Raw genomic sequence first — 19,310 nt, 5'->3', positions numbered from 1 at the left:
TCCCTTCAGAACACCATTGGTCACCGTGCTCCAAGCTGAAAACTATCCATTTAATCTCACCCTGTCTTCTATGGGTCAGCCAATTTATTATCTAACCAGGCGGGTTTCCCTATATCCCATGCCTCATTACTTTCTAAATGAGCCTACCATGGGGAACCATATCAAATACCTTGCTAAAGTCCTTATACACCCATTTCCGACGCCCCTCCCCCAAGTCCCTCCTCCCTATCTTTTATCTTAGCCTGCTGGACAAACTTTCCTCATTCCTGAAGAAGGGCTAATGCCCGAAATGTCGATTCTCCTGTTCCCTAGATGCTGCCTGACCTGCTGCGCTTCTCCAGCAACACATTTCCATCTCTGATCTCCAGCATCTGCAGACCTCATTTTCTCTTTGGACTCGAGACCAATCTGCTAGCTTCAACACTAAATATAACAATTTTAGATCATATTTTTCTACATATTTCTGTTTTGCTGGGTTGGCCTTGTTTCTTTATCCCTTCATGTTGCATTGAGATGATTTTTATATTCCCATTCTAATTTGGACACAACGTCTATTTCTTTATAATGTTCATTACCATCCTATTTGGCTGTTGCTTCATGAATCCTTTTGTAATTTAACCTCTTCTGGCCTCCAATCTAACATAGAGTCCTAGAGATGACCTAAATTAATTTAGTGCCATTTACCAGCATTTGGCCCATACCCCTCTAAACCCTTCCTATTCATATACGCATCTAGATGCCTTTTAAATGGAATTGTTCCAGGTTCCACCACCACCTCCCACAGCTCATATACTCACCACCCTCTGTGTAAAAACATTGACCCTTAGGTTCTTTTTCAAATCTTTCCCCTCTCACCTTAAGCCTATGACCCCTAGGTTTGGGCTCCCCTACCCATGGGAAAAGGCTTTGGCTATTCACCCTATCCCTGCCTCAACCTTCATTGCCCCAGCCTGTTCAGCTTGTCCCTTTAGCACAAACCCTCCACCCCTGGAAATATCCTTGTAAATCTTTTCTGAACTCTTTCAAATGTCACAACTTCCCTCCTAATGCAAGGAGAGCAAAATTGAATGCAGTATTCCAAAAGTGGCCTAGCCATTCTCCTGTACAGCAACATAACCTCCCAGAACCTATACTCAATGCACTGACCAATCAACGCAAGTGTACAGAACGCCTTCTTCACCACCCTGTCTACCTGCAACTCCATTTTCAAGGAACTATGAACCTACATCCCAAAATCTGTTTGTTCAGCAACACTCCCCAGGACCTTACCATTAACTGTATAGATCTTGCCCTGTCAAAATGCAACACCTCACATTTATCTAAATTAAACTTCATCTGCCACTTCTCGGTCTCCCTTATTGAGGACCGAAAACTAGAGTTCCCCAGTTAAGATGAAGATATGAGGAATTTCTAATCTGAGATTATTGGTCTTTGGAGTTAGCTTTCCCTGAGAGTAAGGGAAGTTGGGTAATTGGCTATACCAAGGCTGTGTTGGACAAGGCAGTCATAGATCACGGGGAGCAGGTAGTTCCAATGAAGTTAAGGTCACAATTAGATCAGCTACAATTTTATTAAATTGTACTGCAGACTCAAAAGATTGTCCATTTACTGCTTTCATTTCTTATGATGTGAATGCATTGCCAGACTAAGGTGATCAGGGATGAAGAACATAAAATACCTGAGTTCAGTTTATATGTTTGCCCTTTTGTACTTTCCACCAAGTTGACATGGAACATTTTATCACTGGCAAGGTATCTTAGTAGATTAAGCCTTACTTCAGTACTTCTTAGTTATAAATAAAAACTTCAAAGTGCCCATATGTGTATTATGTCCTGTACTTACATTGAGCTAAAGTTTAAAATGATTCTGTTGCCACTTGGACTTACTCTATAGCCACTGCTAATTCATGGGGTCTGGCATGTATTATGTTCATTTTTTGCAGTTTAATTGTTCAGTGAATTAAAAGTTGTATGAACTACCAACACCCCCTCTCTCTCACTCTCACACTCATTCACATTCACACTCTCTCTCTCTCTCTCTCAAACACACACACACCTTGCACCATATGCTGGGATATCAAATGAGACCAATTCAAAAATGCTTGTCTATGCCAGATTATTATAGTATTCCAACGCCTAATTGTTTCTCTAGATCAACATTTCCCGAACTGTTTCCATTATCCAATTGAGAATTGTTCTGTCCCGTTAGTAAGAATTTTGGGGGGAGAGGTGTCGATGCTGAGAACAAGGGTCCATTAAAATGGCAGTAATGCAATTAAAATGTATCAGAGATCAACAATAGGCATAGTCATCCCAGAATTCTTGTCTCCAAAATTTAGGTTGTAACTTGGGGCCTGATCCGCACTTCAAAGCCCTTTCCTGTATATCATGGTTTTTTGTTTTAAACATATTTCGAAGGCAGCTGGAATAAGATGAACCTCTTGCCAATGGACAGCAAATGTTTATGTTTAAGAAATGGGTTTCTTTCTCATGAATGATGGCTATTATTCATTTCTCTCTCCAGTTGGACCCTGTATTTATGCTGTCAGAATCCTAGAATGCCACATGTGGCTGCCAACTAGTCAATGACTTGGATGCATTTATTTTTACTTTCGTCAAAAGTTAATGCAACCTAAAACTTATAATCCCAATGATTTACTGTGTGTGTGAAAATACATTATAATTTTTCTCAAGAAAAGACAAAACAATAGAGGTTATTTCAAGTTGAATTTTCCAACAAAGATTAGAATTTTTTTTTAAAAAAGTTCCGGGTAATGCGATTTAAACAAAATCCTGACAGCTAATAGAATAAACTCTAATTATCCGTGGATATCTTTTATCCTTAACACATATATCCAGCCACAGTAGTTTACAGCTTGGAATGGCATTTGGTCAGTTTTGTGCATGCTGTTATATTTTGCTAGAGCAACCAAAGTGAGTCCCATTGCCTTGCTGTTTCCTCCTAGCTCTTCCATTGTTGTTATCCATTCTTCCCAGACTATGATGCCTGTCTCAAATGCACAAGACCCTGCTCAATGTCTGATTCTGTACATGTAGATATGACTTTGCAGTTTTAACATGAACAGAAATAGAAATTGCTGGAAAATTTCAATAGGTCTGGCAATATCTGTTGGGGGGAAATCAGAGTTAACGTTTTGGGTCTGTTCTGAAGAAGGATCACTGGCTCTGAAATGTTAACTCTGATTTCTCTCCACAGATCTGCTGAATTTTTCCAGCAATTTCTGTTTTTGTCTTTGATTTCCAGCATCCGCAGTTGTTTTAGTTTCCAGTTAACCATGATATTTGGTTTCTGTGAGATTAAAAAGTAGCTCAGTATTCTGAAAACACTGAAGTAGGTATTTTGAAGATTATTTTAGAGCAACAATTTGCAGTGTGATGTAATGTCCAAAGGTTCATTTTTATTTTGGTTTGGACAAATATTCAGATTGTGACTAAGTTGAAGGAATATAGTTTGGTGCATTTGGCCCACTGATGTGACACATCTGTTGTGAACAAAACACTCCTGAATTTGGCAACTGAATGCATCCATACTTACTGAAAACAGTCTGCAAATGTTGCCATTATTCAGGTGGAATCCAGTGTGAGAATGTTTATTTAGGATCTTTTGTACTTTTCTTGTGAGTTCATGTTAAAAATTAATTCCTTAATTAATTTCTGTATAAATTATAGTAGTTGTTCCAGCTATGAGAGTTAATTTTACATGTCCATTACATAGAACGTAGAATGATGCAGCATAGGAATAAGCCCTTTGGCCGACCACATCTGTGCCAACCATGATGTCATTCTTAACTAATCCCATCTGCCTACATATGGTCTGCATCCCTATGTTCTGTCACTGTTCATTTGCCTGTCTAAGTGCCTCTTAATCATTCCTGTCTTCTCTACTTCTACCACTTCCCTGACAATGATTTTCAGGTACCTGAAACCTTGTGTTTAACATTCCTACCCTGGGAAAATATTTTGATTATTCACTCCTCTCATTTTATATACTTCTACCAAGTCACCATTCAGATTTTGACATTCTCAGAAAAACAATCCAAGTCTGTCCAACCACTCCTTGGACATAATATACTCCAATCTGAGCAAGATCTTGGTAAACCTTCTTCAAAGCCTCTACATCCTTCGTATAGTGTGGTGACTAGAAATGCACACAGTCCTCCAAATGTGGCCTCGCTAAAGATTTATGCAGTTGCAACATGACTTGCTAAATTTTACATTTAGTGCCTGACAGATGAGGGCAAGCATGCATTATGCCTCTTTACTACCTTGTCCACTTGAGTTGCCAATTGCCTTGAGATATGGATTTGGACCTCAAGGTGCTCCCAAGGGCCCTGCAATTTACTGTCTACTTTCCCCTTGCATTTGATCTCTCAAAATGCACCATGTCACACTTGTCTGGATTAAACTCCATTCAGCCACTTTTCCACCATACTTTCTAACTGCTTGATATCGTTTTACACCCTTCCTCACTATCCAAAACTTATCAACATTTGTGTTGTTATGGGGAAAGTCACCAGCCTCGGAGTCAGAGTTTAATGACAGAGTTTATTGTACAAGGAAATACCCGAGCTCCGGGGAGAGAAAGACACCAACAACACAGTGGTCAGCTGCGAGTCTTCTCTCAAGCTGGAGCACATGTCAAGATACTTTTATACATTTTGTAATAATAGGTCAGTGATGAGGTTATTGTCTTTGTAACATGGTTTGTTTATGATAAACATTGTAGAATTGTTAATAGTTTTGGTGCAGTCATTGTCAGTTCCAGCGCAGCATTTGTTAATTTCAGCGCGACCGTAATCAGTTTCAGCACAGACATTGTCAGTTTCAATGTCTGCACAGAAGTCCATTGTGTAGTAAAGGGTGCTAATCGCTCTTCCTGAGAAGGGCGATTACTGCAGCTTTGCCTATTATCACTCTGTATTGAGTCCATATCAAGCTGTTAGCATTTCTATCAAAGGTGTTCTGGCATTCTGGTGGCCCCAGGCAGTATCTGTGTTTACTCTGCTGTCTCTCTATCCATATTGTGGTCTGGTGGCTACCTTGTGTGTCAAGTGGCCAACTTATGGTTCAGTGGCCATCTTGTGGATCTGTGTGCCTAGTGTCACCCTGCCCCGTGCCATCTCCCACTTCAGTGTCATCTGCAAACTTAACTGATCAGGCCACCTACATCCAAATCATTTTATATATATTATACAAACAAGAGAGGTGCAGCACTGATCCTGGCAGAACACTATTGGTCACAGACCTCGAGTTAGAAAGGCACCCCTTCACAACTACCGTTTGCTTTCTTGACTAAGCCAATTTTGTATCCGATTTGCCAACTCACCATGGATGTCTGTGTGGAGTTTGCACATTCTTCCCGTTCTGCGTGGGTTTCCTCCGGGTGCTCCGGTTTCCCTCCCACAGTCCAAAGATGTGCAGGTTAGGTAAACTAGCCATACTAAATTGCCCGTAGTGTTAGATGCATTAATCAGGGTCTGGGTGGGTTGCTCTTCGGAGGGTCGGTGTGGACTTGTTGGGCCAAAGGGTCTGTTTCCACACTGTAGGGAATCTAATCTAATCTAATCATCAACCTTATATGCCTCTATCAGATCCCCCATCAACCTTCTGTGCTCCAAAGGTAGCAACTTGAGTTTATCCAGCCCTCCTTAATAGCTGAAATGCTCCATCTCAGGCAACATCTTGGTGAATCTCCTTTGCGCTTCCTCTTGTCCAATCACATCCTGCTTGTAATACTGTGACTAGAACTGCATATAGTACTCTAGCTGTAACCTAACTACAGTTCTGTACAGCTCCAACATTACCTCCCTGCTCTTATAATCTATACAACAATTGATAAAAGCAGGTATTCCATATGTCTTCACAACTGCCCTATTAATCTAAGCAGCCACCTTCAGGGAACTGTGGACAAACACCCAAAGATCCTAAGTTTCTCTGAACCCCCTAGTGTTCTGACATTCATTGAGTGCTCCTTGTTCCTTTTTCCAAAGTACATCACCTTACTTTTACAAGGTTTTAATTCCACATGCCACTAATCAGCTCATCTGACCAATTTGTTTTTATCCTCCTTTAACCTAACATCTTCCTCGACACTGTCAACCACCTAGATATTAATGCACAAACTTCTTACACCCCCACCAATTCTTATCTACATCATTTCTGAATATCATAAAGCAAGTTTTGAGAAGATTTATAGCTCAGGTTGAGGTTCTGGATGAAGGTTTGCTCGCTGAGCTGCAAGATTCATTTCCAGACGTTTCATCACCATACTAAGTAACCTCTTCAGTGGGCATCCAGTTGAAACACTGCTTTCTATTTATATGTTTGGGTTTCTTACAAAATACCATGCAAGAACTATAACAAACACTACATTGGACAAACAGGCAGAAAACTAGCCACAAGGATACATGAACATCAACTAGCCGCAAAATGACATGACCCTTTCTCACTAGTATCATTACATACAGATAAGGATGGACACCACTTGGACTGGGACAACGCATCCGTCCTAGATCAAGCCAACCAGAGACATGCACGAGAATTCCGAGAAGCATGGCATTCCAACTGGAACTCTATCAACAAACACATCGAGTATCAGCAGTGCTTCACTCGGAGGCCCACTGAAGATGTTACCTAGTATGGTGACGAAACATCTGGAAATTAACCTTCCAGCTCAGTGAACACACCTACATCCAGAATATCATAAACAATAATTGATCCAGCACTGATCCCTTGTGGTACACTACTGCACACTGAAAACAGTGTTTCAAAAATGTATTAACTACCTTTGAAGATGGAAAAAGTAGGATGGATAAAGGAGGACCAGCTGATACAGTACAATGCTAAAAGACATAAAAGGCTACAGCACAAGAGCTATTAGTAACAAGGGTCATTATATTAGCAATGAAAGAGATTAGCAAACTAACTAGTTGAGTATCATAGGAATCACGGATGGGGTGTCAACTCATTGGAATCTTTATTAATGACCTGGGTGAATGAACCAAATGTATTTGTCCAAATTTACTGATATTACTACAATGTGTAGGAATGCAAGTTGTGAGGAAAATGCAGTGTGTGTACAATGTAATTTAGATAAATGAAGTGGGTTGTGTGAAGGTTTGAAACAAAAATGGAGTGGTGGAAAACATGGTAGGCCTGGAAAAATCAACTGAGAGAAGAGCAGCATTAATGTTTAAAGTCCAGTGATCTTTTGTCAGATTGAGTATTATCGGGAAAAAGTGTGGTTATTAGGAAGCATTAGGTGTGGTAGGGAGAATGAAAATCAGAATGTTACTTAGATTAAAAAAAGTAAGTCTTGCATTTAAGTATACTATTTATGACCACCAGATACCTCAGTGCTTTGCAGCTCACACAAACATGGTGAGATAATAGCTGGGTAATCTTTTTTTTTGAAGGATAAATATTGGCTGGGACACCATAGACAATTCCCCAACTTATTTGCAGTAGCACACTTGTTAAGTGTCATCTGAAAGACAAAGTCATATATAGCCAGGGTGCTTAAAAAGGAATTTGCCTTCATTGCCTTTGAGTATAGGAGTTGGGCAGTCATGTTGAGATTATGCGTGACATTGGTGAAGCCATTTCTGGAATACTGTGTCCAGTTCTGGAAAGTATATTATTAAGCTGGAGAAGGTTCAGAAGACATGTTGTTGGGTATGGAAGATTTGAGTTATAAAGAAAGGCTGGATGAGCTGGGACATGTTTCACTAGAGTCTAGGAAGTTGTCAGGTGACCTTATAGAAGTTTATAAAATAACAAGGCGTGTGGATAGGATTAATAGGGCACTGCTACCTCACAACATCGGGGACCCAGGTTCAATTCCAGCCTAGGGCGATTGTCTGTGTGGAGTTTGCACATTCTCCCCGTGTCTGCCACAATCCAAAGATATGCAGGTCAGGTGAATTGGCCATGCTAAATTGCCCATAGTGTTAGTTGCATTAGTCAGAGTGAAATGGGTCTGGGTGGATTACTCTTTGGAGGGTTGGTGTGGACCTGTTGGGCGGAAGGGCCTGTTTCCACACTGTAGGGAACCTAATCTAATGGTAGTTGTCATTTCCCTAGAATGGGGAAATTTCAAGATTAGGAGGCACATTTTTAAGATGGGAGGAGAGAGATTTTAAAAAGATGAGGGGCAATTATTTTTTACACAGAGGGTGGTTCAAGTGTGAAATATGGATGTCGGTACTGTTACAATGTTTAAAAGACATTTGGATAAATACATGAATGGGAAAGATTTGGAGGGATGTGGGCCCAGGGGCAGGCAGGTGGGACTAGTTTTGTTTAATTTGAGATTATGTTCGGCATGGACTGGTTGGACCAAAGAGTCTGTTTGCATGCTGTATGACTCTATGATTGTGAACAACGGTTCAGCATTCCCTTGATGCTGCACAAGAATGTAAGTCTACACTTCTGTGCCTGAGTCCTGAGGTTGGACGTGAATCTGTACTGTAACCTTCTTACTCAGGCAAAAGTGCTTTAAATTGAGTCACCGTTGACTCACCAAATGGAAAGAGTCTGCAGAATACTGTAGGACATAGAGATCTGCATTTCAAATACGTTAATTACAAAACGTTAGCATGAAGGTACAGGAGGTAATTAGGAATTGGGATGTTGGTCTTTATTTCAAGGGTGATGGAGTGTTGAAGTAAACCAGTCTGCTACAACTGTACAGGGTGTTGGTGAAACCACATATGGAATATTGTATACAATTTTGATCTCCTGTTTAAAGGAAGGAGATATTTGCACTGGAACCCGTTATTGAGAAGGTTCACAGGGTTAATTACTCAGGATGAAGGATGGCCTTTCAGTAATAGTTGAGCAAATTGAATTTATACTAAATCGGAGTTTTTAGAATGAGGAGTGACTTTAGCATAAAGGAATCTGAGGGAGCTTGGCAAGGTCGATGCTAAGGGAATATTTCTCCTGGCAGGGTTGTCTATAACAAGGGGCACAGTTTCAGAATAAGGATTGGAGATGAGGAGGAATTTTTCCTCTCAAGGGAATGTTTAATCAGTTGCATTGTTTACCCAACAGGGTATTGAATATGAAGGGCTTTTGCCCGAAACGTCGATTTTCATGCTTCTCGAATGCTGCCTGACCTGCTGTGCTTTTCTAGCACCACTCAAATCTAGCCTCTGATTTCCGGCATCTGCAGACATCACTTTTGCCTAGGGTATTGAATATAGTTGAGTTAGAGCAATTTTTCATCTACAAAGAAGTTTTTTATTTTTCATTCATGAGATGAGGGCATTGTTGGCTGGGTCAGCATTTATCCCCCATCCCTAAACGCCGCTAAGAGTCAGGCACATTGTTATAGGTCTTGAGTCGCGTGGACCAGCACACGTAAGGAAGGCAGATTTCCTTCTCTAAAGACCGTAAGTGAACCAGGTGGGTTTTTATGACATTCGGCAATGGTTACATAGTTTGCCTGTAGGCTAGCTTTTTAATACAGATGCTTATTGATTTCAAGTCAATCTGCCTTGGTGGGATTTGAACCCATGTCTTCAATGCATTAACTTGGGATTCTGGAATACTAGTCCATACCACATTGCCATCACCTCATAGAGCAGACATTGAAGTGGAATTGAGACCACAATCCAATTAAATTTTATTGAATGCGAGAAAGCTCAAGGGGTTATACGGTATACTCTTAATTCATAATTTCAACCCTAAAGTGACCTTCCTGTTCCAAAATCCTTTTCCAGGTATCTATGAAACATGACAAAAACGAGTGTAGGTGATTATGCTGGATAACAGTTGATGAAACAATATATTGGAGACCCTCAAAGTGATGAAGCCTGCAGTTGGCTCAATTTTTCTGGGATCTCTCTTTCACAAATGATGAAAGAGCACATTGAATAACTTATAGAAAAATAATCCGAAAATGTAACACTCAATCAAAAGTACAAAAGATCTGTTTTTTTTTAAGTTGTAACTAAAAGAAATTGTAACTAAGCACACTACTTACTTAAGTAAGTCTAACTTAGAGTCAAACAGCATGAAAATAGACCGTTCGGTCCAACTCATCTACACCAGCCAGACATTCCAAATTGACCTAACCCCATTTGACAGAATTTGGCTCATACCCGTCTAAACTCTTCCTATTCATATACCCGTCCAGATGACTTTCAAATGTTGTCATTATACCTTTCTCTACAACTTCTTCTGGCAGCTCATTTTGTACATGCACCGCACTCTGCATGAAAACATTATCCCTCAGGTTCTTTTTTAAATCTTTCCTCTCTCACCTCAAACCCTTGTCCTCTAGTTTTGGATTCCTCCACCCTAGGAAAAAGACCCTATCCATGCCTGTCATGATTTTGTAAACCTCTATAATATCACCCTCCAATCTCTTAACACTCCAGGAAAAAAAGCCTAGCCTATTCAGTCTTTCCCATTAACTCAAACCCTCCAATCCTGGCAATATCCTTGTAAATCTGTTCTGCATCCTCTTGAGTTTAACAACATCCTTCCTATAGAAGAACGACTGGAACTGAATGCAGTATTCTAATAGTGGCCTCACCAATGTCCTATAAAATTGCAACATGACATCCCAACTCCTGTAGTCAATATTCTGGTGAATAAAGGCAAGCATGCCAAGCACTTTCTTCACCACTCTGTCTACCTGTGAATCCACTTGCAAGGAACTAAGAACTTGCACCCCTCGGTCTCTTTGCTTAGAACACTGTCTAGGGCCCTTCCATTAACTGTATAAGTCCTACCTTGATTTGCCTTACCAAAATTCAATGCCTCATATTTATCTAAATTAAACTCCATCTGTCACTCCTCAGTCTAATGACCCATCTGATCAAGGTCCCATATAGGAACTTGACATAATGCTCTTCATTGTCCTCTACACCAACTACTTTGGTATAATTTGCAAACTTACTAACCATACCTCCTATGTTCATATTGAAATCATTTTTATATAAATGATGAAAAGCAATGGACCTAGCACTGATCCTTGTGGCACACCATTGTCCACACGCCTCCAGTCTGAAAAGTAACCCTCCACTACGGCCCTCTATCTCCCACCTTCGAGCCAATTTTGTATCTGATTGGTTAGCTCCCTTGGATCACATGTGAACCCACCTTACTAACCGGTCTACAATGCGGAACCTTGTCGAAGGCTTCGCTGAAGTCCATATCAAAAATGTGTACTGCCCTGCTTTCATCAGTCATCTTTGTCACTTCTTCAAAAGTGCAATCAAGTTTGTGTGACACATGCACAAAGCCATCCTGACAATCCCTAATCAGTTCTTGTCTTTCCCCAAATGCATGTAAATCTTGTCCCTTCCAACAACTTACCCATCACTAATGTAAAGCTCCCCGGTCTATAGTTTCCTGGCTTTTCCTTGCATCTTTTCTAAAATAATGGCACCACATTAGCCAACCGCCAGTCTTCCTACACCTCACCTTTGTATTAATCTCTTCTCTAACTTCCTGCAAAGTTCAACGAAACACCTGATCATGTCTTGGTAATTTATCTAGCTTTGTGTTTTAAGACCTTCAATACCACCTCTTCTCTAAAATGAACTGTTTTTCCAGACATCACTATTTATTTCCCAAGTTTTGTTAAATTAGTGTGCCATATTGAGGAAAAATACAAAGATCACAGCATTTAAAAGTAGTGACTTCCTTAGCTGGACACAAGCCAGGTTTTCTATTTTTCTCCTTTTATTGTTGGAAAAATTGCAAAGTTTAAATTATTCAAATTTTCAACCAGATTGACATCGTCTCAAGGATTTGTTCCTATTAATTCAACATTAATATTTAAAAATTCACCCCAAAAAAAGTACGAAATTTGACTTGTAGAAATCACCAATAGATTAACTGGTATTCTTCAGACTTAGAGTACTTACTTCAGGGAACTGTCAAGCATCTTTTGATTGCTGCCTACTTGTTGGTTTCTCTTCATTTCTGACTAGCCTATTTGTAGTTCATAGTTCAGCTGACTGACAACCTCCACTAGTTGGAGTCAAATTTGATACAAAGGAAGATGGTCGTGGTTGTTGAAGGTCAGTCATCTCATTTCCAGGATATATCTGCAGGAATTCCTCAGGAGAGTATTCTAGGCTTAACTATCTACAGTTGTTTCACCAATAAACTTCTATCCAGCATAAGGTCAGAAGTAGATTTGTTCACTGATGATCGCAAAATGCCAAGCACCATTCATGACTGTTCAGATACTAAAGCAGTCCATGCCAACATGCAGCAAGACCTGGACAATATCCAGGCTTGTGCTGAAAAGTGACAGATAACACTTGCGTCATGCAAATGCCAGGCAATAACCATCTCCAACAAGAGATTACCCCTTAACATTCAATGAATAGACTCCACTGTCAATATCCTGGGAGATTGCCATTGATCAGAAACTGAACTGGACTAATCACATAATTATAGTGGCTACAAAAGCAGGCCAGAGGCTAGGGCTATTACAGTAAGTAACTCACCCCCCAACTCCCTAAAACCTGTCCATCATCTACAAGGAGAAGGTGAGGACGGCAGATGCTGGAGATCAGAGCTGAAAATATGTTGCTGGAAGAGCGCAGCAGGTCAGGCAGCATCCAAGGAGCAGGAGAATCGACGTTTCGGGCATGAGCCCTTCTTCAGGAATCTACCAGGCACAAGTTAGCAGTATGATAGAATACTCCCTACTTGCCTTAATGAATACAGCTCTATCAACACTCAAGAAGTTTGAAGGATGAAGGCTGACGCCCGAAACATTGATTTTCCTGCTCCTTGGATGCTGCCTGACTGCTGTGCTTTTCCAGTGCCACACTTTTCAACTCAAGAAGCTTGACGCTATCCAGGATATCAGAGTCTGCTTGATAGGTACCACATCGATTGATTCCAACACTGACGCTTTGTAGTAGCGGTGTGTACCAATCTCGAAGATGCACTGCTGAAGTAAACAAAAACAGCACCTTCCAAACCCATGACCATTTCTATCTTGAAGAACAAATGCATTTTCAACATATACCCTGTACATAGGAATACCACCACATGCAGGTTCGTCTCCAAGCCACGCATCTTCCTGACTTGGAAATATACTGCCATTCATTCAACTTTGCTGGACCAAAATCTGGAACTCACTTCCTAAAGTATTATATCTACCTATGCCATATGGATTTCAGCAGTTCAATAGGCATTTCACCACCACCTCAAGCAACTAGAGGTGGTTAATAAATGCTGGCCTAGCCAGTGATACTCACATTCCATGAAACAATTAAAAAAAAAATCACCATGTTGGCAGGCAGAGGACCTTTGCCAGTGATAATTAGTCCCTGGTCCACAAAACAGTCAGTGAGTTCACAAAAGGTATCAAAAACCTTGCTTTTGAAGCAAGTAGCCATCCTTTTAAATCCTTGGTTTTAAACAGTTCTTTCTCATTTTAGTCCAGTTTTAAGAAGCATAGACCTCTCAAATACATTAGTGAAGCTGTTGGAAGTTTCCGAGCAACTCAGCCACTTTGTAGTCACTTTTACTGGTATCAGTTTTGCATTTATCTTCTAGATATTTTAGAATTTGAATGCCTAAACAACCACAGTGGGATTTGAACTTTAATTTTGGATTGTTAGTTCATGCCTTTGGATTAATCTGGCTATTGTACTGCATTGCTATCTGCTTTGCGTTTTCAGTATTGTTAATGTACAATAAAATATTATAACTTAATAATTCACTTGTATAAACAGTGGATTGAATATAAATTGGGATTACTGATAAGTACATTATCTACCTTTTAACAAAATATTATTGAGGTTGACACAGACCAGATTTTAAATACATCTTACTATAATTTGTGTCAGGTGGAATCAAAATGCCAAATTTTTTTGTGATTGTATTCCACTATTTTAATCCAGAAAAAACAGTTTGGTTAAGCACCCCTGTTAACATTCTTATATGGAGCCAATTATGAATAACTTATTTTGAAATCTTTTTGTTTTGTTACAGAGTCCACTTGCTTCAAGATGATTCTTTGTAGATGAGCACAGTGGACACTCAGAGACAGGGCAGGTATGCACTTACTCAAAATGAGTAATTCTCGGATCTTCCAGATTTGTGGCATCATGGCTTCTGTGTTCATGATTCTATTGATAATTTTTTATTGGGATGATGTTGGGACAGCCCATTTTCACTTGCATACGACTATTTCGAAAATTCAGGTCACACATCTCCCTCTAATGACAAACTTAAACCATAACCAGCTGAATTCCAAAAAGGCAGTAGAAGAAAGAAAACCCAGTTCTGAACCTGACATTATTCAGGATGATCTTGACTTTATGTTGGTTGAAAGCACAAAAGGATACCTACAGGAAGGAGATTCTCCTGAGATGGAAGAAACTTTCAATGCAGTATCTGAACCTAACCCTGAGAAACTCCCAGGCTTTGACTTGGGAATCAATTCTGCCCAAACAAAGACTGAGTTAGAAAGGATACAAAATGAGAGGAAACAAAATATTAAAGATGTGTGTGCAGACTCCAGTATCATGTTCTCAGGGAAAAATAGGAATTTTGAAGATATTCCAAATAAAGAATTGGACCATCTTATTGTGGATGACCAGCATGGCATTATTTACTGTTATGTTCCCAAAGTGGCCTGCACTAATTGGAAGCGGATTATGATTTTATTAAGTGGCAGTATTTTGAAGCAAGGCACTGCATACCGTGATCCACTTGAGATCCCCAGGGATTTAGTGCATAACTCAACCAGCCATTTCACCTTCAACAAGTTCTGGAAGCGTTATGGCAAATTCTCAAAACACCTCATGAGGATCAAGCTGAAAAAGTACACCAAGTTTCTCTTTGTTCGTGATCCTTTTGTCAGATTAATCTCAGCATTCCGCAGCAAGTTTGAAATTAAGAATGAGGATTTTTATAATCGTTTTGCAATCCCAATGCTCCAACTGTATGCAAATTGTTCTGACCCGCCATCAACTGTCAATGAGGCTTTCTCTGCAGGAATCAAGCCCAGCTTTGTCAACTTTATTCAGTATTTGTTGGACCCTCACACAGAGAAGAATATGCCATTTAATGAACACTGGCGGCAGGTATACAGGCTTTGTCACCCATGCCAAATAAATTATGACTTTATTGGAAAACTTGAAAGTTTGGATGAGGATGCTAATTTCCTACTGAAGTTGCTCAATGTAGAAAAGCTTGTTCAGTTTCCGCAAAGTTTACGGAACCGGACAGTAAAGAGCTGGGAAAATGACTGGTTTTCAAAAATTCCAGTAGCTTGGAGAAAACAGCTTTACGAATTATATATGCCTGATTTTGTTATCTTCGGCTATCCTAAGCCAACAAACTTGTTATTTGACTGATGTTAAAAATGCACTAAAAGTCTGTTTTAAAGAAACATGTGCAGTGAATTCCTCATATGCAGCTCCTGGATAGGCTTTGCCTTGCCAGAAATATAATGGAAGTTTTCGTGTGGATGTCTCAATTTTGCATTGCATTGCTTCCATTTATGATACGTGAAATTCCTCTTCACTCTCAACATGCAGCCAAACCACAAAAGTAATTATTTTCATTTTGGCCAGTAAAGGACTTTAAGCAGGTTGCCTTGCCAATGGATAGATTTGATAACCTGCTGAAAATCAAGATTGGTAACTGCTAAGCTGATAAACAGTGGAATATAATCACTGGCATTTATCAATGAGATGTTCTTTACTATGCTGTAATTATGATATTTGAAATGATTGAATGTTGATAACTCTTTAAGCAACCAGTGAAAAATCAAGAGCAATTTTACTTCTGTTCTCTGAAGTTGAAACTGTATAGCATAGCTTATTGGAATAAGCACCAGACCTGTTGGTGTGGTAAGTGCTTGCCTTTATGAATCCCTGCTAATTCTGTGATATTGAGTTTTAAGGATAATTCATTCTTCCTCTCAAATTTCTTGATGTGAATAGTCCAGGATTATAATACCTATTAACGTGATGTACCTTGCTTTTCTTTACAACCTCTGCAATCATGAAGGCATCCCACACAAGAAGTCTTGGACCATCACCTGGATTTTTTTCTTGTTAAAGCAAAAGTAGCCTAGACTGCAAGCATCTTCTGACCTTCATAATTCAGTTTGTTATAGTAACTTGAAAGGAATCGTTCACAGAAAAATTAAGGCAGTGAAGAATTCTTACTTGAATTAAAACATCCCTCTGAGCAGACTGTTAGAGTGCAATATTGGGTTAGTTTTAAACAAAACTGTAGTATTATTACAAGCTCATTTTAACTTTACATTTTTAAAAGTTAACTCATGGAATGGGGAAGTCATTGGCTAGGCCAGCATTTATTGCCCATCCTAATGTTATTGAGCATATAGGCTACAAGCAATGCTGTCTGTAACCATTATGATTGGAATAATGTAAAAACAAAGTTGTGTGCCTTGAATTCCCTTAATGCAGTAAATAAGTTTTGCACATAATTTCAGGAAGTGTCAAATTTCAGTTAGTAAATTGAGCTACTGACCCTAGTTAATAAAGTCACATGGAAATATTTGACTATTGGTAAGTATTATACAAATATATATTTTATACATTTATGGGATAAAGCAATAGATTTTGTTGAGTTAAGAAAGTATCTTGTTTGTTAATTTTAGGGACTTTTGCACATTTTGATGTTTGTATAGCCTAAGAGTGAATAGTTATAGATAAAAGGAAAACTAAGGGATTATTTTCTGTACTAAATAATTAACTTGCCATTTTTCAAAACAAAGTCCTCTTATTTTAGAAAATATCTTAAATGAGAATAATTTTTGCCTCATGAAAATCTGATATTTTGAATCTTTGTTTCTCTGTAAGTAATTGCCTAATGGCTGCTTTAATTTAAATGAGGGATTGACCAACTTTTTGGAGCTGACTGGAGAAAATTAGAAATGTTCATCTGTGAGAAAATTGTTGCTGGCCTTGAAGCAGCAGCTGCCATTAAATCAGTGGAACTCTTCCAGAATGCACGCATTAAAATTCAGACTTTCTGCAAACACTCCTTATTTGGGTTCATTGCAAAAAGACAGCTTCTGTCAGCAAAACACCATCTCTCGTGGTCTGAAACTTTATGTATGCAACATGTTACAGTGTTTATGCTTTAACTTTTTAAAAATCAAATTAAAGCAAAACTTATGGCTATGTACAGAACACCTCACAGTCTATGAAGTGTAGTACTGTTCTTTTGTAGGCAAAACACACTCTACAACATCTAAGAAACAGCACTACAGTAATGAATGAATGATTGAATTAGACCGCCTGCTTGAATCAATTAATGTCCAACCTAAAGGGTGTTCCTCTGGCAAAGTGGCAATTCCTCAGTTTAGATTATCTGTTGAAGTCCAATGCTAGAGTATGAGCCTATCAGAAAAGTCCCAGCTGTTCACGATAAATATAAATGATTTGGACGTGGGAACCAAATGTAATTTTTCCATATTTTCAGACGATGTAATTCTAAGCAGGGTTGTGAGTACTGAAAGCAATATAAAATGGCTTCTGGAGAATTTTGACAGACTTGGTGAATAATCAAGAACGTGGTAGATGGAATGTACAGTACAAAAATGTGAAATTATCCAATTTGATGGGAGGAACAGATGTGCAGAGAATTTCTTAAATGGTGAGAGATTGAAGAGTGTGCAAAGGGACCTGGGGATCCTTGCTAATAAGTCCCTGAAGGTTAACGTGAAGGTGCAGCAAATAATTAGGAAGGATAATGGAATGATAAACAAACAGAAAATTTTAAAGGAATGAAAAAAATCTGACAACACCTGTAGAGAGAGTAACAAATGTTTAAAGTTGAATATGACTCTTCTTCAGAATTGCTTTTACTTTCCCATGCAGTTTAAGGTGAAACCAGTGACAGTCACTAAGGGAGATGTGCCTGTGGAAGCAAGTTTTGGCAAACACTTTATCAAATACCAGGAGGGATACTCAAAGATTAGCATAAATCCTTTTGGAAAGAAGAATTAGAACTTCAAGATGGATTTACATGGAAGAAAAGTGGCAGTGAATTAATACTGTAAAATACTGAAGATACAGAAAATATTAGAGAAATTCAGCAGGTCTGGCAGAATCTGTGGAGAGACTTTAAAAACTTAGCATTTCTAGTCTGATATAACTTCTTCAGAAGTGAACTGTTAGCCTTTATTGCAAGAGGATTTGAATGGAGGAGTAGTGAAGTCTTGCTTCAGTTGTAAGCTTAATAGACCATTAATGGAGTTCTGTGTGCAGTTTGGTTTCATTACCTCAGAAGGACTTTGCCACTTGGCGGTGCAACAAAAGTTCACGAGACTTTTTCCAAGGATGGCAGAACTCACCTATGAAGAGTGATTGGGCAAAGTGATCTGTATCCTCTAAAGTTTCAAAGAGTAACAAGTAATGTCATTGAAACCAACAAGATGCTTAATGGGATGGACAGGGCATCATAGAATCCCTACAGTGCAGGAAGAGGCATTTCAGCTCATTGAGTCTTCACCAACCCTCCAAAAAGCATCCTGCCCAGACTCTCAGACCCCCACCTTCAATCCACATAATGTCTGGATTTACGATGGCTAATCCACCTAGCCTGCATGTTTCGAGACTGTGGAAGGAAGCCAGGGCACCCAGAGGAAACCCATGCAGCTATGGGCGAATGTGCAAACTTCACATGGACAGTCACCTGAGGGTGGAATCGAACCCAGGTCCCTGGCGCTGTGAGGCAGCAGAGCTAACCAGTTGGGGTATGATGTTTCCCTGATTGGTTAGTCTCAAATAAGGGGGTGCAACATAAAAATAAGATGAAAAATCTTTCACAGCAAGTTGTGAACCTTTGGAATTTACTACCCCAGAGTGTGTGAAGCTCAGGTTTTGGGTGTATTTGGGAAGTAAAGATTGATCATTTCTTGATTACCAGTGACATAACGATTATGAGATTGGGGTCAGTATAGGACATTCGGGTGTTTGACCGGCCATGATTGTATTAAATGATGGACCAGACTCAACAAGCTGCATAACCTATTACTATTCCTATCACATTTTGACTGAGCTAAGAAGATTAACGCTAAGCCAGGCAGATAGCATTGGAGACATGAATGGAAATTTTGCCATCTCCATATCCTAATAGGCCATGTGATGAAAATTAATAGATTATTTTATCAGAAGTGAGAGAAGTACACTTATGATTCAAAAACACAGCCAGAAAAATTGCATATAAACTAAGCCATTAGAGTCAGTTCTCAAGAGTTTAAATCTATTTTACACAGGGGTGTGTCTCACCATCTGATAATTTGCAAGGGGATGGCATTGG

At 39.4% G+C, this 19,310-nt stretch overlaps 1 protein-coding gene across 1 annotated transcript in view; it reads left to right on the top strand.

Annotated features, from left to right (window-relative positions):
• chst12a (carbohydrate (chondroitin 4) sulfotransferase 12a) overlaps positions 1–17,176 on the top strand; it is a 23,980-nt gene extending 6,804 nt beyond the window's left edge. The window contains exon 2 of the mRNA XM_043711113.1: positions 13,995–17,176. Within this exon, the coding sequence (XP_043567048.1) occupies positions 14,060–15,364 (1,305 nt within the window). The 5' untranslated portion in view covers positions 13,995–14,059 and the 3' untranslated portion in view covers positions 15,365–17,176. The remainder of the gene's footprint in view (positions 1–13,994) is intronic.
• Positions 17,177–19,310: the final 2,134 nt, after the last annotated feature.

Source organism: Chiloscyllium plagiosum, chromosome 21 (assembly GCF_004010195.1).
Source record: "Chiloscyllium plagiosum isolate BGI_BamShark_2017 chromosome 21, ASM401019v2, whole genome shotgun sequence".
Classification (NCBI taxonomy): domain Eukaryota; kingdom Metazoa; phylum Chordata; class Chondrichthyes; order Orectolobiformes; family Hemiscylliidae; genus Chiloscyllium; species Chiloscyllium plagiosum.
The sequence above is the reverse complement of the archived record's forward strand: the minus strand, read 5'-3'. Positions and strand labels throughout refer to the sequence as shown.